Raw genomic sequence first — 24,392 nt, 5'->3', positions numbered from 1 at the left:
CAAAGGTTCATATTCAAGAATAAAATTATCTTCCATCTAGGTAAGTAGGATGTCTGACAGTGGTCATAGCTTTTAGAATACATTTTCAACACTTTTATAATTGTTTTTTTGATTTTGTTTTGTTGTAAGTTTATCACTTTTATGCTAGAGTAAGGTGTACTTCTATATATAAAAAAAAAAAGGTTTTGAGATTGGTGTTTTCCTAATGATTTGTTCAGCAGACTGAGAAATGATACAAAGTGTGAGCTAAATTAAATGCAAATGCTGCCACTTTATAAAGGCTTGGAATGAGTTATGTCAGCTAATTAAGTAGTTAAGCACATACTCCAATGTGGAGCAGTTTGGTGTTGCTGTTCTGTGTAAACAACTGTAATGAGCTTTGGTTCTTCTGTTGGAATGGAATGAAAATGTTAAGCAGTGGGCCAGGGTTCAAACACTGAGGGAAATCCTCTGCTTTTTGTCAGAGGCCTTGCTGGCATTTTAAACTGGACTAGATATTCTGCTGTTACTTAATTCTTGAGATTTTTATCTTTGCTCTTCCCAGAAGAGAGAGGCACAAGAGATGTCTGCAGATGGTTTATGAATATTAAATTTATTACAGTAACAGTTTACAGTACAAGGCACATACTGATGACTTACAATCAGCTTGCAACACTTGTAACTAAACAGCTGCATAAATTAATACAGGTGCATCATGTACAAGTTGGAGGGAAAACTTAGTTCTGTACAGCTAAAACTCCAGTTTAATTCTCTTTAAAAGGCAAAGATGGTCCTGATTTACCAGGTTCATGACTTCCTTTTCACTGTTCAGAACAGAGGGTAGGATATACTCGTGGTAGATGAGTGGAAGGTGAGCTGAAGAGAAGGAATTTTTTTTGCCTCAAAACACTTTGTAACTGCAGTGCAGTTCATTTGGTATCAATATAAGAAGTTTTTTTACAAAACCACTGTTTAAGGTATGGCTACTTGCTGAGCTACCTGATAAATATTGGTTGCTTTACATGTTTTCACAACCACTCAGCTAAATAGAAATACTAAAAAATGAACTTGCCATAATAAAATATTTGAACCAGTACACCATGTAACAGAAAAGTAATGAGGACTAAACTGCCTTTCAATTTCAGCATTTATAGAATGAAAACATGGATGTATTTTATCTTTGTCTTATTCAGGGAAGAGAAAAGCCTTTTTAATCTACATTGCTTTTTTGTATCTTCAAATAATTCTAAGAATTTTCATCCTCTCTCAGTATCTCGGGACTCAGAGCACACTGGTCTCACATTTCAGCTGTTGCAGAGCTTGTGTTATTATCAGGGCTTCCTGGCTGACTTAGTTCACTAGAACATGTGATATTTCTTGGGAAATCTCTCTGAAACCTCCCAGCAAGCCAATGTCTATCCTATGTCTTAAAAATTACAATTTTATTTTGTTCACTAAACCCCTGTCTGAAGAGGAAAGAAACGGGGTAGGGTTCTCTCCTTTATTTCCCACACTTTGCTGTTGGATAGGTACAAATACCTCATTCATCTTACACTGACATTTCATGTGTTTTTTTCAGTTAATGAACTCAGAAAATTTAACTTTCGGAAGTGGCTTTCAAATACACTTGAGGCATAAGCTACAAAACTTTCACATGAGGAACTGTCCAGGAAGATTTATAGTGTTTTTCTAGTGGCAATTAAAGAACACAGTCCCTTTTTAAAAATAGTTCAGGAGTCTTCGTTCTGAAAGAACAGGCCTTGTCTCTCTTAAGTTATTTCCTCATTGGAAGTTGGGATTGAGACTTAGATGAACTCAAAAGTCATTATCCAAAGTGGAAGTGGAGGAGGCCTTTCTCCAGGTATGCAGAGGGGGAAAATTTTGGCAGAGGTGATGGAAATGTTTTCAGAATGCAAACACAGCATCCCTGCTTTCCTCTCACTTGGCAAGTGCTTCATACCCAGGTCAACACCAACAGGTTCCTTAATGCCCTGCTCTGGCTGCACAGAGAACCTTGGCAACTTTAGCAAAGGGATACAAAAGAGACTTTTATCCTCTATTTTATTTTACTTTCATCATAGTCTGTGTGCCAGAGTACAAATACAACACAAGTTTGTGCAGGAATGATGCCTTCCTGGGTTTGTCTGCACTCCCACTGCAGCAGAACTCGTGTCCTGCAGGGGCCAGGGCAGCTGCAGCCAGGCTGAAGGGCAGCTGCATTTGGGGAACACCTGTGTGCATGTCATGTGAAGAGCTTTGTATGGACATGGGAGTTAATTTGTGTGTCAGTGCCTTGAAATTTAATATAAAGTGTTCTGATGAGAATCAATCCTGCTGAACTCTACTCAGCTTCTTGCTAAGAAAAAAAAAAATTCCTCTCTTTTTCTTCTTCAGCTTGAAAACCCAGTGCAGTAGCTTAGAGTATGAGCTACTAAACTTTCAAAGTAGGTTTGGATAGTTGTAAATGTACTTTTGTCAGCCAGCCAAAAGGATTATTTTAAATTTTACTTCTGTACTAGGAAAGAGGAGGAAAACCCCACAGGCTGGCTCCAGCAAATTTTAGGTGCAAAATTAACTGTAAAAAAAAGGGAAGTGAAGCAGAGAAAGAGACCTTTAAGATTGTACTTTTTGGCACCAGAACTCAAAAAGATTCATTGTTGGTCTTTAGTTTCTGTGGTTCTGCCAGGATGATGATTGGTTATGGAAACAGTACAGTAAGTGCTGGCAGCTTAAGTGGCTTGTCAAGTAACTCACGATGAGTTTTTGTGGCTTGATTGGGTCTAAAGGAAAGTGAGGCCTAAAACATCACAAAAAATTATTTTTGTAATTTTCTTTATGCAAGAAACAGTAGAAATTGTTACCACTTACAAACCAGAGGAAATGAACATGAAGCCAGTGCTACCAGCTGAGCGTGCTGATGTGTGCAGAGCTGTGCTGCTCAGCATTTTTCCTCTCCCTCTGTCTACTCCACCACAAACCTAGGGAACTTCCTATTTTTGTTTTCCTCGTGTATAAACCCCTGTGTTACTCGAGTAATGTATGGCTATCAGAAATATTTGTGCATTTTCCCACGTAGTTGAAGCAAGTAGAGAACCTTAGAAGCGAATACGACATTGCCCGGTACGAACAATCACACGGAGGGAAGAGATACAGGAGCACTGCCACACACTGGGGGTCTACACCTAATCCTGCCGTGCCTTGCTCGTCCTGGAGGGGCTGCTGCAGGCACTCGGTGCCACTCCCGGAGCAGGGATGTTCCCTCGTGTTCCACAGTGAGTGCTCAGTTCAGCCCGCTTGGAAGTGCACAGTAGGTGTCATTGAATTGCTTGGATAAATGTGCTGGAGGCATCACCTTTCCCAATGGTGCCAGTGGTGCAGCCTCCGTGGAAAACTCTGTTTGTTGTCTCAGCTGGAAAGGAGGTTCTTTGGGGGAGAGGGGGGGAAAGTGACATTTTGTGATCCTCTTCCCTCCCCCAGAACCACATCAGCTTATACTGCGTTCATGCGGATGTCTCCAAAGGGAATTTCTGTAGCTGTTTCTGGAGTAATGCTTTTCAGAATACGCTGTGGGAAAGAAATCAGACATGGATTGATTTTAGAGGCAATACATCTCATGTCAGCCATTTAGAAAGAGATTAATAACAAAGTATGACTTTGAGTTACACCTCTTGAGCTACTTAAGAGTGTTTCAGGCCTCTGTTAGCACTATGAAGATGGAAAGTGCTATAGAAGGTCACAGCAGTATTTGTAAAATTATTTGTAACCTAATTGGAATCAAAGCTTGGCAGATGTCATATTAATGATTTAGGACTTTGCAGTTTTAGGACTTGGATACCCTGAGCCAACTAAATATATTCTTTATGAACTGGTATTTATTTAAAGTTAGAATAAATCGCAGTATTGTCATTACAGATTTATGGCAGAGAAATTTTAGTAAATGTGTGAAAGCAAAACAAGCTTTTCTTACAGATACACACCAGGAAATGAGCCTTTCACTGCCTCATTTGCTTGGCTGAGGGATTTTGAGTGTCTGGGGTGAATTTTAGGAAGACTCTCCAGTTCATCAGAGCTTAAAAAATTACTCGTTGTAACATTTTATAAGAAATTGTCAGCAGCCTCAGTAAGAACTGGGGAGATTTGTGAGAATTTGGGAACAGAACAGCCAGTCATGATATTTTTAGGAATCCCCTCCTTCCTAACAGTCAAAGAGAAGCAAGAGAACATCAGGGATACCTCCTTAAGTGTCCCTGGGGTGATGACCAAGCGATAGACCATGTAGATGGGAATGAAGATGATGGAGGAGGTTCCTATGCAGTAACCCACAACTGTGGTCCAGTAGGGATAATCATAATCAAAAAGCCTCAGCTCAGGAGGGCTGGACAGAAAGCTGCAAGTGACAAACTGAAAGAGAAAAAGGAGAAAGTGTGAATATGTGGATTTTCATGGCACGCACTTTGGGCAACTCTGTTAACACTGAAAAAAAATCCTAAATTACGTGAGTGTAGATTGAAAACAAATCAACATCAAATCATGAAACAAAGACCAAGAGGATCCTTCCCAAAACAGGTGCTCTCCATTCTACACTGCTCTTTGTCAGAACAGGAAAAGGAAAAAAAGTCAGCTTAGTTACTGCTGTTGGATCATATTCCTGAGCACATCATTCATGACTGAAAAATTCCTTAGGAAACAACAAACACTTTTAGTTGAATATTACAGGAATAATATCTGTGACTGTCCCAGGAAGGATCTCTGACAATTTTTTTTCCAGAGTATCATCAGAAGCTCGGGATTTACCAGCAAAACTTCCATACAGAAATGACATCCTACATCCTGAGCTTTCCTTATTTTAGGTGGGTTTCCACAGGGAATACAAATAGCTCTGCCTGGTAGCCACATCCCCAGAGCTCTGTGCCTCTCTATTTTGCTGGTTTAGGATTACAAAGAGGACAGAAGTATAAAAATTACTGTGGTATGACATTTTAATAATAAGACTTCTCTTTCTAGGGGTAATAAAATCAAAGTCTGTTAATTATGCCTTGATCATTACAAGTGTTTTGAATTCACTCTGTAGGTCTTAAATCTACATTCTGTGCTTCATAAACTCCATCTTGACCTGCTCTGCTCCCACTAAGGCCAGTCAGAATAAAAGATAGCATGGACTAATTTTGAATCAGGAAATGAACACTTTGTGTTCAAATGTTATTAATAACACTGCCAAGCCAAACACTGGGACAGTATTTCCAATTCTGAATTATAGATTTATAGTGGTTGCAATTAACTGCTGGAAATTTTAAGTGGAGTATTCTAAAGTTGTCCATCAGCAGTTGCTGAGACAGTGTATTTACTTATCTTAGTTCCTCCTCTGACAGTATGTTTCATCAGCTTTTATTGCTACATTTTTCTGAGGTAAACAGTGCAGGGGGGGAGTTACTCAGAATCCAGACTTATTCAGCTAATTCAACTGCAAAAATCCTTAAAATTGTGATTTGGTAACAAGACCTTGCAGCATTGTATTAGGTTTGTCATTAATTGAGCCTTTTTTGTTTAACAAAAATTGTTACTAAAGAACTTCACAAGAGAATTCTGGAATTAAGCTTTTAGAAGGAGCTGCATTATTCAGTGGTGATTTTCTTGGTGCTGGAAAGAAAACGCTCTAAAGAAAACTCACCAGAAGGAAAAGTGGACTAATTGCAACCCAGCAAACTCGCCAGTACCAGCCTGGGGCAGAGCCCAGCATTTCTTTCACGTCGTTGCAAAACTGGGTGATGCCTGTGGACACAAGTGGGAGAAGAGGGATGACAGCAGATCTAAGATTTTCTTAAGTAGATGCTCAACACTTTCTAATGCCCAGCAAGTAAATTCAGGAATCTATCCCAAAAGACCATTTTGTTCCTGTAACTCTTAATTTTACAAAATCCTTCATTATTCTAAATTATACCTCCTGTTACTTTTAGCTGTCTGTGTACTTCTCTCAGAGAGCAATTTACACTAATTCTCACTACTTTAGTTACCAGTGAGGCTGTAAAAAGCTTTTGTAAACTTTTTTCTGGGGACATGGGTGGTGTTGTCTGCAGAAACAGAGGCAATGCTGAGCTGCAGGAGCTCAGGAGTTTGGGTTCGGGTGTTTGAAGGTACCATAGAACCAGGACACAGCCACTGCCTCCAGGAACACGACGGTCAGGACAGCTGGACCCGTGGCATATTCCTCAAACAGCTTCACCACATATGCTCCTCCCTGGAAAAGAGATCAAGCTGTCAGTGTGCCCAGGATGCTGCCCTGCTGCTGGTTGGTGCTGCCTTTGGCTGGAGCAGAACATTCACAAGGGAGGAATTCACCCAGTTCTGTCACTTTGTGGCTGTTCCTACCAGGGAAACCTGGTGAGCTGCTCACCCTCTGTGGACACGCCTCACCTGGGGGCTGCCATGAAGAGAAGCTAAAATCTGCTGGCTCTTCTGACTGGATTTTAGTGAACAAAGGGGATTTTACAGGATGGCTTTTTGCATGCCCTCTTTCTCCACCAGGGATCATAGCTACTGAACAGCAAATAAATAAAATGTTTCTTTGCTTTCTTTCCATTTGGGATCTAGAACCACGGAGGAAGAGACCTCTTGCAGAGGAACTCAGAATCTTTGTACAGCAAACACTTCACATAAGAGGGAAGTTACACATAAGTGAGCAAGTGGAGTGAAACATGACAGGAAAGCCAAGTATTTCTTTATATTTCCCTTGTGATCATCACACTCATTATTCAAAAATTGCTTGTTGTGGGAATGAAATCCACAAGCCCCATGGGAACAATTTGATGTGACTAATGATGATTTCTGCCTTGAAACAGTGAGAAAGGGGCAGGAAATCCATTACTAGATTTTTTTAAAATTCAAAATACATTTTACACATTGTGAAGATTATAATAACTATTCCTGTTATTTTTAAACACAGAGATTTTGGGAATAAGAAATAAACCACATAAAAATGTGGCTGGTTGTCTACTGACTGATGATCAGCACCATTTATGATGTGTAGCACGTAATGAGTTGCAATAGGATCATTTTGCAACATATTTCCTAGTGAAATATCATTCAAATTTATTCCAAGTAATAGATTTCTAATGCATAGAGAAAACAGCTTGGAGGTTCAATCTGATTTCTTGAAACTCTCTTCAAAAAACCCTCTCCAAGGTGTCACTGGCAGGAAGCTGCCAGTGAGGGAGGCTGAGGGTGGGTGAAGTACTCACAAATGTCAGGGTTGCCAGCGACCCCAAAAAGCAAACGATGGTCAGACCAAGGACAAACAATTCCCTGCGTTTGCCCCAGACATGTGGGAATTCATCCAGGACTCCAGTAATCACTCCCTCTAGTCCTGCAAACTGAAAAGCATGGAAAAGTCACTGGGAAATAGAGGGCAGTGTTACCTGCTTAGAAGTATGTTTGAGTGCTTAAAGGAGCATTGCAGCATTGGTGCTTTGTTCTGTTGTAGAGTTGGTGTGGGGTTTTTAGACAAGTCTTTCCTTCTTACTTTCTAAAACTCTTTAGGGTGGGGATTTATTGTTCAGGTATCTGTGGGGTGCACTGTCATCCAAAGGCAGTCCTGTGCTACAGGCACCAGGATGTGGAGAAATCAGAGGTGGTTCAGTAGGACCAAGACTGGGAAATCAGCTGAGTTCAGCCCTGCTTGAAGGAGCTGATTCTCCACCTGTAAAACCAGACTCACACGACAATTTTTTAGTGTATCTCCAGTTCCCACCTTTTAAATCCTAATTGTGTGAAAAAACTCCAGATTTGTAAGTTTACAAGAAAGAAAGGACTCTGGAAGGCTGCATTCAAGCAGGAGAGTATAAATCTGGTGCTTTGCTTGTATTTCAGGGTCTTATTAATTGTGACAGCATGACAGTGACAGATCACTTGATTATATTCAAACCTATTCAGATAAAAATTGGAATAACAGTTGCTGTCTTACAGAAGGCAGCTGGCACTGCCAGTCCTGCTGCAAACCCCTCAGTGCCAGTGCAGAGTTTGTATTTCTGTTTCTGTGGTGCCTGAGGGGGCCAGGCTCTGTCCCCTGCTGGCTACTCACCGTGCTGTCCAAGCCCAGCGTGAGCAGCATGAGGAAGAAGATGATGGCAAAGAAGGTGGAAGCTGGCATGTTTGCAATGGCCTCTGCGTAGGTGATGAAGAGCAGGCTGGGTCCTGGAGCAGAGAGATGGGATCACTGTTAGGACAGGCTGTGCATGGTGTCTCCCAGGGAAAACTTCTCTCCCCAGGCTGCTTTGCCATGTGCAGTTACCACCATCTGTGAAACTGCAATCTGGCTTTTATACGTGGTATTTATAGGCTAATTTCTTTAGCTGTAACAGTGCCCAATAAAGTCAGCATCCTGAATAATATACTAAATATTTCTCATCACTTGGGCTGCTCTCAATCTAGAAGTACCTATACAAATATATTCTATCTTAGAAGCAGTTTGAGATGTTGAAATGTTAACCTACCTGTGTCTTTGGCAACCTCTGAGACATCTTCATTCCTCATCTCAGCCATGTACCCCAGCACGGTGAAGATGACAAACCCAGACACAAAGCTGGTCAAGCAGTTCACGGTGCTGGTGACCAGAGCATCTCTGCAACAGAAGACCTAACTCTCATCAGGGACCTAACTCTCATCTGCACCTGCTAGAAAGGGTTTACAACCTCTTGTTCCACAATCTAGACAGACTCCTAGAAAAACTAGGGGAATACAAGGAAAAAATGTGTAGCAGTTTTGAAAGAAAGAGGAAAAAACCCAACAACCCATGACTGCTTTTTCTTCTCAAATCCGTACAGGTGCTGTAACATCAGTCTGCCACTGGATTAATGCTGGCTGAATCCTGCTGTTTTAAAAGAATAGGAAATACTACATGGATATTAAAGAATTGAGAATTTTATTTTAGATGTTAGAAATAGATTTTTTTTCAGGTAACAAGGAAAAAACATAAATTGCCTTTCTGCTTGAGACTATGAAGTTATTTTTTAACTGACTACTGAGATTAAATAACTACAATGTGATGGCTTGGCAGGGGTTTAGTCCATTTTGTTGTGGCAGGTTTCTACATTTTAGACCTCTTCCTGTAAAATTAGTAAAAATTATCTTACTTTAAGGTAGGCAACAGAGGAGAGATGAATTAAATGTAACCTGCTTGAGATTGCAGGTACTCTGTTACATTTAATTCTGATTTCTATGTACACAGGTCTGACAATTTAGTGCCTGTTTCTTTTTCATAAATACCCACAGTTATATCTTTAAACTCAATTTTACTTATAGAATAAGGTAGAACTCACTGGTAGCAGTTGTTGTGGAATTTGTTGTAGCTGGAATAAGCCAACAGGACCCCAAACCCAGGTCCCAGGGAGAAAAAAATTTGAGCTGCTGCATCCACCCAAACCTGAAAAATATAGAAGGCCAAGAAAAAAAAATGCCATGAAACAGATTGAATGAGTTTGGCATATTCAGAATATCACTTAGGGCTACAAAAGGGTTTTTCACTGGTCTGCCTATGTCCTAGTCCTGGTCTAACAGACACTCTGTTGAGAGAGCTGTTGAAATATGAATGTTTGTTGTACAACTGTTGTGGCTGTTGTACTTGTGACAGCATCTTAGATTAATTCAGTCAATTGCCTGTAATCAATTTAACACAATTTTGCAGTGTATGGAAAACTTTATACTCATTATTTTGAAGTCTTCCAAATCTTCCTCCAAACTCTGTGTGCTGTGGAATAGCCCTGTGCTTGGCAATGTGTCCTCCAGGCTATGTAGACTTTTCCTAGATTTATGGAAATCCACTTGACTGTGTGGATGCAGTTCTGGTTCTTGGGGCTCAATTTAGCTTTGTTGTAGCTGTGACAGATGCAAGTGTGATGATCTTGTTATGAAAAGCTTGTTGTACTTGAAAAGTGGCCACAGCCCTAATGAGTAATGTTCTAAAGTACAATATCAGCTCTCTTTCTGAAGGTGAAAGTCCTCATTCATTTATTCTCTTTTGATTGAAACATGGAGTTCATTACAACTCATTTCTAATATTCTCTCCCATCGTGTGAGGCCATCCTGTATCACCCAGACAGAGCTCTGTCATCACCCAGCACACAGATTGCAATCTGCTGTCCTCACTCCAGATACATCCAATACAATATCAATGTCCTTTATTGCTTTTTCAGAAGATGTGGTTCCTTATTGGAGATGCTGCTTTATCAGAGACTGGTGTCTTTTCATTTCCTCTTCATTCAAAACTCTCCATATCAGCTGGGCAGCAGCAGACTTGCAAACACTGGAAATTTTTAATCTTCGTGTTTGTAGTGTTTATTGCATTGGGGTTTTTCCATCACCCTCCTCACAAGACACTTTCACAGGCAGTGGAGTGAGCACAGCCTTGAGCCTGATGGATTGCTTGTCATCCACGGAGTCAAGGCTGGATCAGACACTGGAGGGCCTGGGGTTTGTTGGTTAGCTCAGTCTGTCCTCATTCCTGCTGTCCTGTCAGATTTTGGTGGTGCATGCAGGCCTGACTGATTTATTCCTCCTCCACAGGCACTTACATGAGTTACTGGGCCAGGGTTTAGTTGGTATACATGGGCTCATCTGCCAAAGCTTGTTACAGGATGGAGGCAGAAGTTTCTGTTCCAGAACCTGCACTATTTAAATAGGGGCAGCTGTGGAATGTATAGAGCTGTACTCATCCCCTTAAGCCAAAAATCTGCAGCTCCACCACTTGTTAGGGTTTAATACACTTTTCTCAGTGTGACTCTCACAGGGGAAGGATTTTGTTGCAATGTAGGAGCACTCACAGCTTCTCTCTCAGTGTCAGCCTGGTCACCATTTTCCTGGTGAAAAAGTGTTTGTTTTCTTGTTTTCTTCTAATCAGATCACTCATTCTGTTCAGCCACTGTATGGGAGCTCTGCCTGTAGTTCAAGCTAAATTGAGGGTGGACTCTTTAAAATTCTTTATAATTATGGAAAGAGCATGGGCTTAGGCTTTTAGGTCCATGCTAAGATATCTGTTCAGTCATGCTCTGTGCATCTATGGTGATACATGGATAGGCTGAAAGCAAATCTCCCTTTTATAAAGTTCTTTACCTCAGTGGCCAGGAGTTTCTGCCAGTCAGGTTTCAAGTAGTAGAGGACACCTCTCCAAGCCCCAGGCAAAGTTGCACCTCTCACAAGCAGGATGAAGAGGATGATGTAAGGGAACGTGGCAGTCACCCAAACCACCTGTGGGGGAACATGGGGAGAGAATTTGCCAAAGTTAGCAGGGATAATAAAAATTAGTTCATCGTATTATATGTCTTAGCATTTATAGCATCTTCATGTGAGCTTCTCTGCAGGTCTGTAAACAGGCAGTTTGCACATCTGAACCCTTTCCCTGGCAGGGTTGGTCCTGCCCAGAGAACAGTGGTGTCACTTTTTGTTCTTTATTGCTTGGATAAGAGTAGCAGTCACTGTACAGCGAGTGCTCCCCAAATACATCATCTGCCCATAATCCTGTCATGAAAACAACCTGAGCTGATCCCCTGGCAGTTAACTGGCTCAGGTAGAACTGCCTCTAGACAAGCTGTGTGTCTTGCTTTTGCATTCACCTTGCCAGATGTTTTGACCCCTTTCCAGATGCTGAAGTACACAATGGTGAAGATGAGCAACAAGCAGAGGGTCAGCTGCCAGCTAATGCCCCCCAGGTCATCCAGCCCATTGGACCTGTGCACCTGCAGAACCTGGCGGCTGCAAGAGGAAAGAAAAACACAGTAGAGATACTTTTTAAACAAATGCTTACATTAAATATGCATTTAACACTCCCATACTGTGATCTGAGCATTACAAGGAAACTTGAGATCTTGATAAGCAGCCTTCAAAGTCATGACATTTTGGAATAATTTTATTTTACTTAAAAGTTTGATATTAACAGCACACCAGTGATGCTAAATGACAGCAGACAGCAACTGGGAAACTCCTAAAACACAGAGCACCCCCCATGCACCCTAAGCTTACACCTCCCTCCAAAAATCCAGTGATTTGAAGAGGGTGCCATCAACAATCAGCCCTGCTGCCCTCTGAGGAAAACCTTGCTGGTGTTCCAGCAGTCTGGCTACCACCACCGTCCTCACTTACATGCACTTACGTATAAAATTCTTCTGCAGGAGAGATGGAGTGCAGGGACCAGCTGACATTGTCCTTGCTGAAGTAGTTGGTGCAGTTTCCTGTGTTCCAGGGGTTTGTGCAGCTGGTCCAGGGCAGCTCCGCCGTGAAGGAGGAGATGAGGTAGTAAAAAGCCCAAGCCATGATGGTGTTGTAGTAGGAGGCTACGTAAAGATCTATGATACAAATGGCAAAGCCAATTCCTGGAGAGGCAGGCAAGAATTGCATTCAGTCAGTGTAAGTTTTAGGCAAAAAAAGAAGAGAAAAGGAATTGGTTATCACATCAACAACCATTTGTCTAAGGCAGCTCTGCAGGAGGAGCACACTCCCAAGTGTTTACAACACTGGCATCTCTTGTGACTTCAGAAATACTCTGATTCCAGCAAAGCATCCTTAATTGAGACAGAACATTCTTATAAAGAGATGTTTTCTATCTGTTCCTAAATTTCTGCAATTTAGAAATATGCATCTTGCAGTCTCAGTAAATATAAAGACAGGATCAGAGCTTCAGCACTGGGAACCAATGTAAGTGAGGATATGGAACAGTTCCTTTGATTCTTTATCATTTTAGGTTTGGTCAGCCTCTCTCTAATCAATTTGAGTTGCATACTGTATGTGTGTACAAGAGTCCACAGACATGTACAGATATACCTGGAGTTTTAGTAAAGCTTTCTTTATAAAGCCAAAATCTTGTGTAGAACAAGGCTTACTTGGCTTTATGAGATTTTCTTTTTTCCCCCCCCAAGATGCCACCTTTATAGGAAGATTTTCCAGTTATTCAGAAAGTTCAATTTCCCTTTATTACCTTTGAATATAGGACATATTTTTCTCCAAATGGAAATACAGCCATTCCTGTGGTATTGTCCTAGTGCTAATTCCATATAGAAGAGAGGAATCCCTCCAAAGAGGGCCATGATTGTGTAAGGAATAAGGAATGCTCCTGCAAGAGAGAAAGTAGATGATTGTAACTCTTCACAGACTTCTCCTCCAACATTACCAGCACTCCATAAACAGGAGTTCCTTTTATTTCACAGGGAAAATGCATATCCCCTCCCTAGCCAGCAAACCCCTGAGTTACTGTGGGATTTCTCATGAGAGTAACTACTCAGCAGTGTGAACATGAAGCATCACCCAGGCCAAATTTCTCACATTTCTTCAAAACAGGATTCACCAACACTCCACTGACTCTCACAGCTGTGAGATGGGCTACAGATAAAATTATAAAATAAATAATAAAATGCATTTATTACATCTGAGAAACGAAAGTCCTTTCTAAGATCTCCTTGATTAGATTTTAGATTTGTATTTTGTCTCTTATGTCAGTGAGTCAAAGACCCAGCCTTCCTCATGAGTTGGTTTAGACATGTTGGTTTATCAGATTTTAAAATACCCCTTGGGAAAGGGATTGAGGTGTTGGAGTGTAGGTAGGTACCTGGTTCTCAGCTTCTAGTTGTGCTGTGCTAAACAGCTTTTCTGTGATTATCCTATCCCAATATTTAGGTTTTTCAGTGAATAATTTCTCCTTGATCATTTGTTACATATGATATTTTAAAAGCCACTAAATCATCCATTTATAAACCAAGAAATTCAGCACTAAGGAACAATGAGCATGAGTGGACACTGACCTCCTCCATTCTGATAGCAGATATAAGGAAATCTCCACACATTTCCCAGATCCACTGCATATCCAATGACAGAGAGGAGAAAGTCAATTTTTTTACTCCAGGTCTCCCTGTCCTCCAGCTCCATCAGCTGCTGCTGAGCCTCGGCCCCGCAGGTGGTGGACGTGGTGGTGGTGGTGGTGGTGGTGGCTGCTGGGGCCGTGCCCTGGGCATCCTCCACCTCTCCATTGCAGGGAGCTGAGCTCTGAACCCCTGAATAACCATTGGAGATCTGAGCTGCCTCCCCTTTATCCCCCTGGCTCTGGTGGACTTTGTTGCCATCCTCCACCAGCCGTAGGGCAGATTTAGGGTTCCTGACCAGAAGTCCATTCTCTTTACAATCTTCTCCTTTGCTACAGTCTGAGGCATCTTTCTTGGAAGTCAGGGGCTCTGTCTCATTGCTTGTGGTCTTTTTTTCCATTTTTGCTGAGATTTGTTCTGGTCACTTGCAGATAGGCAGCACCACAGGGTCCCTTCGGGGTTTGTCTTCCCACACCTTTATTCCCAGCACTTTTAGAATTCCTCTTCCATACTTAAATCCATCAGATGGAAGGCACAAGCACCATCTAAGAAATGAGAAAGAGTTGAAAATCCATTACAAGCTTTACTGGTGTTGGTAATTTTCAAGTTACAGCCAGCAGATTCTGTGATTAAAATACAGAGGTAATTAACCATTACAGCATGCAGTGTGAATCATGGAGCAGATAATCTGGGATTTTGTCCAGAGAAAGGCAGGTAGAAATCATCCTCTTTGACAGCAGAACCTGGTGTACCTGGATCACACCCTCTCAGGAGGATCTGCTGGCATTGCTGGACACCTCACACCCAGTCACAGTCCTGCTGTCTTCTGGTATCACCTTCTCCTCTGAACACGGCTGGACTCCCAGTTGGCAAGCTGAGGGCAGAGCTTAGTGGGACTTTTATTTTCATTTTCCTAAGTTCATCCTGCAACTCATCCACTCATCTTGTGGCAATTTCTAGATTCACCCGGTATGAAGGGGAAAGAATTCATTAAACAAATATGAGATAACCATGATATAAAAATTACATTTCATAACCACCTTTCTTGAGAAATCCCAGTGTCTGCTTTGTTAAACAGCAGATGTGGAAGGCTTAAATGAAACTTTAGAAAAGTATTTAAATCTCAGTGGTTTTGCATCAACTAACTTTTGAGTTAGTCAATACCAATAACAAGAAGGAGAGGTCATAAACTTCAATTTGATTCTTCTCATTAAGATCTAATATGTGAGTCTAAAGGACAAAAATTATCCCAATTTTATCTGACTCCCTGGCAAATAAAGCATCTTTCATTCAGTTTGGATCTGCTGGTCCCAGTCCTGGGAAGGGTGGTGGGCACTGCTCCTGTGCTCCTGCCCCCTGCCAGCAAAAAAACCCCAGGCACTGGGAGGATCCCTGGCTTCTCTGCCCTCTTCTGATGTGCTAAAAACAGAATCCAAAGGAGATAAACCATCCTGAAATAAAGTGTAACACAATTAACTTTTCCTGCAGAACAAAGATAACAGAGAGGGAGTTGTGATTCTGTGAGCAGATCATGTTTTGTTTTCTGCTGATTTGTTCAGGTAAACACCCAGCTGCCTTTACCCAAGAAAACCTTGGAACAGGAGCTGATCCCCTGTGCTGTAAATTCCCCAGGGCAGTAACCCTGCTTTATTGCTAGCAAAGAGTCACACAAGCTACACCATGCCAAGATTAAATTTTTACAATTACATCTAATTTTTCCCTTTCAAAACATTTCATCATGGTAGTAAATATCATTGTCACATCCTAGCAGAAAAAAAAAAGCATTGCTTCACTTACAACTACAGGAAAAAACTAAAGCAAGAAGGGATATGATTTGCTTATTTCTAGAATTTGCTGATTATCAGAGCTATTAAAACTCAAGTTTTTCCCAGCTTTCCACCATTTGCAAAGACAGTTTGTTAAACATTTTCTAAACATTTCTCAATGCAAGTAGAAAGAGAAGGAAAGTTATTGAGCTGCAGAGCAAACAAGAGGATGGTTTTGAGATAAAAATCACTTGAAAATATTGCTTATAACTTTCAGAAATATTTGGTTCTTCAGGTTTGCCTTCTGTCTCTACCCAAATAGTCTTTTTTTCTGTCATACAGCGAGCACTGCATCATTAATGTGAATTCTTACAAGAGCAAGTGCTACACTGCTGTTAATTAACCATCCACAAAGACTGAAATATCTTCAAGTTCCAGAGAAAAACACCAGGGCAAAGAACAGGAGGTTCTCTTTTACCTGCAGGACTATAAAACCTGAATGCCTTTGCAGTCCAAAACCTTCCAAATGTCCCAAAAGAAGTTCTGGAGATGGAAACAGCCCTGGTGGCCACACAGAAATCCAAAGGAAGGCCAAAGCCAATCCTCCCTTTGAATAGAGCATGGCAAATACCAGGTGGGAATATGGAAAAGTAACCTGAGCCCTTCTGGACTTTACACCTCTCACTCATAAATGGGAACACAGTAAAGGGTGTTGATTTAACTGCATTATCTCATGGGACTAATTTTTCCATACCTGAGGCTTAAACTCTCACTGTGTTTGTAAAACTCTTTATTTCTGCATATTTGTAATGCTTTCTTTACTAAGGGGAGGTCAAGGAGTGTATTGTTGATATCCAAGATTTGTAACAACCAGGATTGTTGTCCATCCAGACCTAAACTCCTCCTGTTCTTCTGCACACCACAGGAAGAAAAAAAAAATCATATTATTTGAAATACTTTGGTTGAACTTTCTGTAGTTCAAGCCTCAAATATGCAAAATTACATGTGAATTTTCAGGGGCTCCAGCCGAAATCAGAACTATTTCTTTCTGAAAAGGAATTACAGCTTGTCAGCTGTCCTGGGAAATCTCTGGAGTGATGAAGTCCATGGCTACACAGTGGAATTCACAGGGGCATAGTTGGCACATGCAAGCAGAACAGTTTCAGATTATTTCATTACACCATAAAAAATTGTGGGAGAATGTACATTTTTCTTTGCTTTGCTACAAATCAAGAAAAAAAAGAAAACCTGAAGGCACTGTAAGCAGTACAAAAAGTGTCAAGATCTGCAGAGAGAGCTCTTGGGGTGGGAAATATGCCTGGACACCAGGGTAGATATCCAGGGGACAATGACCCCAATAGTGAAGGATTTTGCCCACCTCATCCTCCACAGATCCCCAATTCAGGTGAATGAATGATGACAGCAGTGATCTCAGAAATAACAATTTATTACCTGTTTTCAATCTGTGCTGTCGCAAAGGTTGCTGTTACATAACTGCACCTTGGCTCCTTATCAGCCCTAATTAGCTGCAGGAGAAAAAGAGATAAAAAAGGGAAGAAACCAGAGCTGTGTGCTTTCGTTTCCTTTTGATCTGTGCTTGGCAGACTTTGTGACTTTGTTCCTCTGGGAGGCCCTGGTGCCCTGAGCTGGGGTTGTTCTGCCGGGCAGCTCCCTCCAGGAGCACGTGGAATGTGCCAGCCCTGGGAATGTCACCCTCCCTGAGCAAAGAGTGACTAAAGAGGAGTGACCCTGGAGTCCTCCACAGCTCTCCCAGCTTTGTTGAAAACATTTGGATGGATAAGTGAAGACATGTGTTTCCACACATGTTGCTGCAGCCACCAACGCAGTTCACATCAGTCAAACATTAATTAAATTATATTTATTTATCTCCCGCATGGAGATGAGCTTGAACCAACACTGCAGAAGTAAAATCCCTGCATATTCCTTGATGCACAAATCCGGGTCTTTTGCCTGTCGCAGAGCAATCCTCGAGGAGCATCCCTGGCCTGGAGCCCGCTTCCTGCTGCTCCAGTGTTGGAGCATCTCCCGTTTATTTCTGGAAGCTCGCAGTGACCTCTCCTGGCAGTGTGGGAATCCCTCGCCTTTCATGCTCTGCCACAGAATAAACAACTCTTCCCAGCACCACAACAGCGGGATTTTCCTGCTCTAGGCACTTTTTAAAGGAGGAATTGGCTTTTAATATGTCTGGGAGAGCAAAGCGATGGGGTTGAGGTGCAGCAAAGAGCACATGCAGCAAGGGAGGCAAATCCGGAGTCACCGGGAGTTGCTGAGTTTGAGGTGGGGCTGCAGAGCCTTCCCCAGCCCTCACCCACCCCCTGTGCCTCCCATTTTAACCCTCACAGCTGCAAAATGTGTAGGTTTGTACAAATATCTCTTCACACCAATGATGTTCTCATTTCACGTGCTGATTCCATGGAAGTGGGGAAGCAGCACTCGCTGGGCTACAGGAAAACTCAGCTCCCACCTTCCCTCCCCCTGCTCCTCCATCCTCCTGCCTCCAGCCTTTCACATGCAGGCACTTGCAGGGAATTGAAGAGCTTTGAACCTGAAGAAAAGTCAGCCCAGGGTGTTGGCAAACAGAATCAAACGCTGGGATGATTCCTGTTAACTTGACCTAAATCTCACATTTATCACAAAGAATTTGAGATGGTTGAAGTTACAGCTGACTCACACGACACCTTGCAGCTCTCCCAGGCAGTTGAGCAGAAATGGAAAGAGTCCAAGGACATTACTTTTATCTCAAATATCAAGGAAGAAGTTTGTATGACAAGATAGAATCACTCACCCCAGGCAGGAGAGGGCTGTGCTGTTTGCCTGGACCTGTTCTCACCTCTGAGCCACAAATGAGCCAGAGAGGTTTCATGATTTTCCTCTGAGTTTGCACAGGTCAGGAGCAACCCTTAAATCAAAGTATCACAGAATAGATATCCCCATACTGTGAGGACTTGTTAAAAAATTTAAAATTTCAGCCAATTAAATTGCATTGCTCTCAATTATGGTGGATTTTACCTGCTGTGTGTACTACACAAGTCATATTTAGGTTCATAATGCTAAAAAGAAGTGGTGCCTTTTGGTGTTGAATGTGTTCAGTTTTACTGATTTCTTTAAAAAATGAGTACCCAAAATGTCCTTTCCTGTTAGCTCATTAGCAAGTGTGACAGTCTGTATTTCAGATTTCAAAACCTGATAATCGAAACTGCTTGGGAGCCACAGAATTGGGGCATTAGGTTGTAAAGCAGATCTAAGCTGATATCCAGACCATCCCTCCACAACTGAAAATTGATTTATTCAGGTGATTTTTTTTTAGAAATTCTTTCTAGTTGAAGAGAATCAAAATAAGGAGTGATCAAACCCCACTGAAATTAATGGTCCAGTGAATTGTAACAGGTTTGATCCCAGTGCCAATTTAAATGTTACAAAAGTTGGGTACTTTGGCACAGCACTGTGACCTGGGAGTGTTTTAAGAGGAATCTTTGAGCATGTAGGTGACAAAATGGACAAAATATTCTTTGTGTGGATATTTGCAGGGCTCCAAGGGCTCCCTAAAGTTCCTACTAAAGCAGAGTGAGCTCAGCAAGTCCTGCTGGTGAGACAATGGCCCTGAAAGCCCTCAAAGGCTGCTTCCCAAAGAGTGGCACAAGGAGAGGTTAACTCCTGTATTCCCAGAGAAGGCTGCACATGGGTGAGATGGGAAAAGAATTCCTCTGAAAGCAGCACTTTGGGGGAAATAGAAACCTGCACTGAGAGTTGTACATCACAATCTTGTCCCTGTCTCAGTCTGAAATTAAAAAGTCGTCGGGAAAGAGAGATTTTTACCTTTACAATTCTGTAGAGAAGACAGGCACTGTGCTGTAGTGGGAATACTGCCAAACTGGTGTCAGTCATTTAAAGAGCAGGGAGGAGGGGAAATGCATTTTTTTGGCTTGAGAGTGTCTGTGTGTAGTGCAAGGAAACAGATAAGCTTGGAGGGGATGATATTGCTTTTGTATTCTTCCTCCAAATATTTATATAAACTTGAAGGAAGGGTCATAAGACATCACTAAATAAATGGAGCACCATCTCTTGGTAACAGATGATGTTCCTCTGAAGGGGATTTGTTAATGGCTATCTCCAAATTACAGCCCTGAATTCAGGCTCCAAGTTCTACTCAAGTTCTGTATGAAACATTTATCCCACAGGCAGGGCTCAATGTGTTCTGTCAGTTCTACAAGATACAGAGCTGCAAACACACAGGCTGGGAAAAAGAGTTCAAACATGAGCACCAGGAAGGAGATCAAGACACAGAATTAATATTTCTTTAGGCTGTTACTAATGAAAACTCAGGTAATTATATTTCCATGGAAGAAAGCAGGAAGGAACTTTAACACACTGCAGGTTTCCGTGTGTGGGAATAATTTTGTGTTGTTATTAAATTCTAGTTTTGGGGTAGTTTTTCTTAATTTAACCATCTGAAATTCATTACACCCTGTCCAATTAGAAAATGCTCACAACAGTCACATGCTATATGAGAAGTTTGCAAAGTATTCCCCAAGAAAATGATGGTTAATTCACCATCAAAATCACCAGAAGATGCAGCCCAAGTGTTTGAGCCCTTCCCTGGTAAATGTCTACAACCCACACTAAAAAAATGCCACAACATTTTCAAGAATCCAAGTCCATTAAATGCTTGATCCCTTTTCCCCCAGGCTTTCTTAACATATCAAAACATGTTTTCCTTGCCTATTTATATATTCAGTTGCATTTCATTCCTTAATTAAACTCCATATTTCTTAGTGAACTAACCCAGCAAGCCAGTTGGTTTCAGTAAACGTGATTGACTATAAATATATATAGGACATACTCTTCAGATTTATTACTTGCAATAAATCTGCCCCATTGAGTTCAATAATTTACTGTGCTGGAACCATTTACCTTTTAAAATATAACTTAATATTGTTAATAAAGCTCACTTCACCCTTTCAAAATAAATAACAGCCTAAATTGCCTATTTCTTCTTCTTTTTCCTTTTTCTGCTGCTTTCCTTCATTTTTCCTTATAGTTTAATGCTTTTTTTTAAGCTTTAAATGACTTTACATCTGTAATGCAGTTATGTGGACTGCCAAAACTCTCAAGTTTAGATTGTCAGAACATGTTCTGCTACAGGCATTTGACTCCCAACATTCATAACTGCTGGACAAGTGCCTGAACATGACAAAGTATGGAACAGCAGGAAAGAAATAAAAGGCACTAAAAGTTTTAAAAACTCAAGGAAAACTAGAACTAAAATCAATGTATCTTTTTTTGCCCCCAAAGCTTTGTTAAATGAAAAATGTTTTAGAAATTGTCAAAGACCTTAAAGCTGATTTAAAAACAAACAAAACCCAGAGTACAGATTTTACCCTGTCTCTCACACTTCAGATTTTATAACAGAAATGCAACGAGGAGGGAAAGTTAATGAAACTCCAGCGTCTGCTGCTGCAGGGGGGCAGCTCTGAGGAGCAGCTGTCTCTGTGCCTGTCTGAATTTCATAAAAGTGCCTCAGCCATGGCTGTGTAAAGACAAAATGATCAAGTACCTGTGTGCGGGGTGGGTCCGACGCGCTGCCCTCGCAGAGATCCAGGCTCGAGTCCCCTTCAGCCACATTTACCTCAGCCTGTGGGCACCTCAGCATCCTGGGGAGCTTTTTGTACACCAGTCCCCCTCACATGGTCTGATTTCCAGATAATCTGCTGCCAAAGAGCTCTTTAAGAATTTTTGCGTCACTTTAGTCAAATAAACTTTATGTTTCACCAGGGCTGCAGCTCAGTTTTCCTCCTAGAGGTGGGTGGCTACATTTGCCTGCTCTGATCTGTGAGCAGCATCCAATGAAGGCAGAGGCAGAAGGAAGGGGAGCTTTCCTGGGAAGGGACAGCTTTGCTGGATGTTGTTATAAATATAAATAACAGGATGGGGATGAGGATGGACACAATGAAGTTTTGAGGGAGTCAGTGAATTATAAATTTGTGTAGATTACAGGGGGATAGGGAGGACTGGGACATTATCACAATAAAAGGGCTTGGAAAGAAAAATTTCTTTTCAATAATCCTGAATAGGTTCACTGTTTTAATAAAGAAATAAGGTTTAGTTTGGTTCTAAAGCTTGAAGCACAAATTCTTTACAAGTATTTTGCTCCACAAGTAATTTCCTTTCTTCCTCTTACTTCTCTAAATACCTCACTCCACTTCTAACACGTTTTTTTCTCCAGTGTTTTTCATCCAGGATTTCTTCATTCCTGCACTCCATGACTTGTTTATAAAAGGTCATAAATCACAGGTCAATGCCATAGTTTAGGGGGCAGATTGAGGGGAAAAAAAGGTGGAAAAGCAGAATAGGGGCAAGTAAGAATAGCTTTGCTGTAAGCAGTTGCCAGTTTTCAGAATCTTCTTCCAAACAATTGAAAAGAAAATAAACTGGACACTGAAGAGCTGTAATTTGCACTTTCCTCTGCTGTCCCTGGTCCCTGACAGAGCCGCGGCCGGGCAGGGCGAGGCTCCTGCACCATCTCAAGGAGAGCTCGGGCATTGCAGTTCCACACACGAGGGACGCTCTGAAATCAGCTTTGTTTCTCATTTACTGCCCTGGGCACTCTCTTAAGGCCGTTTCGTCAAATTGAGCTCTTTTCCCTTCGCTTGCTGTAGAAATTCATTGATCTTTTCATGCAAACAGCAATACTCACCTCCTGTCTGCTGGGCTGGATTTCCCTCCTGTGTCCTGCTTTCCAAAAGAATCAGGATCAGTGCTCACCTCCCCTTGGCTGCAGGCAGGAAAGCCCCCCAGTTCGTGTCCTTGCCGCTGATATTCCTCCACGACCTTCCCTCTGTTTTGTCCTGTTCCAGACGGTTTGCAAGGACAGATCCTGTCACGCCTCACCCACCAAACCTTTCTGGAGGTCACAGCACAGTGTTTAATGTGCAAATATCCAGCTGTGGGTCAGACCACAGCTGGAGAGCAGCAATTTTTCTTTCTTGGGAGGATGAGTGGCACAAGGAATCTGCACCTTTACTTTCCAAACAGATTTCCAGCTCACCACTGCTGGGAGACTGGAAGGGGTTTTCCACACTCACTTTTTCTATCTACTTACAAGAAATAAATTTTCTCTACTGAAAGCCCTTCTGCTCATTACATAATTATATCTTGGGTTTTAAAAAATTTTAGAGGGATCATGATCTTTGTCTGAGGTTTTTCTCCATCTCAGTCTCTGCTTAGAGTAGGTTCTTTTATGCCTTACCCAGGCCTTTTGGTTCAGGTGTTTTTTTCATTATCTTCTGCAGCAGTTATTGGGTTTGGTTTTGTTGTGCTGGGTTTTTTCATTTTAAATTTCTTGCCAAATGGTCTGGAGCCTTTGGGACATAATAGAAATAACAGACTGGAGATTTCAGGCCAAACTCTTTAACCTTGTAACACCTTATTTATCTCATAAGTGAAAAACTTTCAGGGGCTGTAACTCATGAAATCTGGGCATTGGTGGGTGAAACTCTGATGATTTAGGGAAAGTATGAAAAAAAAAAAAAAGAGTAAGAAAATGGACTTTACACAAGACACACAGACAAAGCAGCTGCAGATTCCAGCACAAGGATGGGAATCATCACTCAAATGACCTCATAAAAGTAGTACCAACTGTACTGTGAGATCAGCAATGGCTCTGCAAGTGGCTCTGATTCACTGCCAATAAAAGGGTTGGAACCATTTTCCAAAGAACACAAACCAAACAAATCCTGCAATATTTGTTTGTTCCCATCTTTCCTTAGTTAGCAATCAGACTACGTTTAGAAGATATTACAATTGGCTTTGGGATAAAAGAAATTCTGATTGCCCTTCCCTGCTATTTTCCACACTGCTGGGATGCACATCTGGCAGTGGGATGAGTTTTGGAGAGGTTTTGTTATTTCCACTACAACTGTTTGAAGAGCACATTCCAATGGGGAAATCTGATTCCTAGAACTCACAAACCACCACTACACATAACCTCTCCTCAGTTCCCTCATTAGGAATTGTTGTTATTTTCTGCCACTCAAATCTGAAAGAGTTGACTTTCATAATATTAACTGTCAATATTTATCACCTATCAGGGGAAGTCTTTGAATTCTCACATGAAAACTGCATGGTTTTGTTGACAAACTGGAAAAGGAAACTATTAAGTCAGCTGGTTCCTCAGCAATCTAAAGATCAAGCTTTGTAAAGGATATATATGTATGAACTAAGGGAGAAATCAGCATTGAAATATAGCAGGCACTAATTGTTTTTTTTTTATTCTAACCAAAGCATCTTTTTAGCAGTTGTATGTTAACTTTTTCATAGTCTGGATTTACAGTTCACAGAGCTTTCTTTGCTGAGTGACAACAAATCAGCAAACCAGGCTTATTCCCACATGACTTCCATTCCATCCCTTGGAAAGTTTAATTTTTTATCATCTCTGAACCATCTCCTTTGAACTGACAGGGGTTAAATGGCTTGTTCCTCCAGCACACCCTCAGGAGAATAAACAATTCATTGGGAGCAATCCCCGGCTGTGAAGTCTCTCCACACACCTGGGGAGAGACTGAGGCTCTCCTTGGATCCAGCTGTGCCTTGTGCTGTGCAGGACCCTGAGAATTCCTCATGGCAGCTCCATCCTCACCCAGCTGCCTCCAGCCTTATCTCAGGGCTGCTGATCTCATCAGTGAGCTCTCCCTCAGGACAGAAGGGCAGAGTGACCCAGTGAAAGTCACATCAGCAGGGAATCCTTTCATGGGGAATCATTTCACCCACATTTCAAACTGCAGGTTAAAAACAG

The 24,392-nt window shown here is 41.6% G+C and overlaps 1 protein-coding gene across 2 annotated transcripts; it reads right to left on the bottom strand.

The window, feature by feature from the left end:
- Positions 1–573: 573 nt before the first annotated feature.
- Positions 574–21,461, bottom strand: SLC6A4 (solute carrier family 6 member 4). Of its 2 annotated transcripts, XM_018919435.3 has the most exons (15): positions 21,156–21,461; positions 14,567–14,770; positions 13,758–14,359; positions 12,938–13,072; positions 12,116–12,335; positions 11,580–11,718; positions 11,080–11,214; positions 9,291–9,394; positions 8,466–8,593; positions 8,054–8,166; positions 7,215–7,346; positions 6,115–6,214; positions 5,648–5,748; positions 4,213–4,380; positions 574–3,543 (listed from the first exon to the last, which is right to left on the bottom strand). In XM_018919435.3, exons 3-15 carry the CDS (start codon positions 14,212–14,214, stop codon positions 3,469–3,471), a joined length of 2,007 nt encoding a protein of 668 aa, XP_018774980.3. In that variant the 5' UTR covers positions 14,215–14,359; positions 14,567–14,770; positions 21,156–21,461; the 3' UTR covers positions 574–3,468. The 2 variants fall into 2 exon arrangements, with proteins under 2 accessions (XP_018774980.3, XP_009093009.3); XM_009094761.4 differs by lacking the exon at positions 14,567–14,770.
- Positions 21,462–24,392: the final 2,931 nt, after the last annotated feature.

This window comes from Serinus canaria, chromosome 19 (assembly GCF_022539315.1).
Source record: "Serinus canaria isolate serCan28SL12 chromosome 19, serCan2020, whole genome shotgun sequence".
Classification (NCBI taxonomy): Eukaryota; Metazoa; Chordata; class Aves; order Passeriformes; family Fringillidae; genus Serinus; species Serinus canaria.
The sequence above is the reverse complement of the archived record's forward strand: the minus strand, read 5'-3'. Positions and strand labels throughout refer to the sequence as shown.

Coding starts and splice junctions, on each gene's coding strand:
- SLC6A4 (XM_018919435.3), bottom strand. CDS start 14,214: ATGGAAAAAAAGACCACAAGCAATGAGACAGAGCCCCTGACTTCCAAG. Junction 6,215..7,214: donor CGCTGGCAACCCTGACATTT/GTGAGTACTTCA, acceptor TCTCTTTTCCAG/GGAGGAGCATATGTGGTGAA. Junction 4,381..5,647: donor TTAGTCCACTTTTCCTTCTG/GTGAGTTTTCTT, acceptor TTTCTCTTTCAG/TTTGTCACTTGCAGCTTTCT.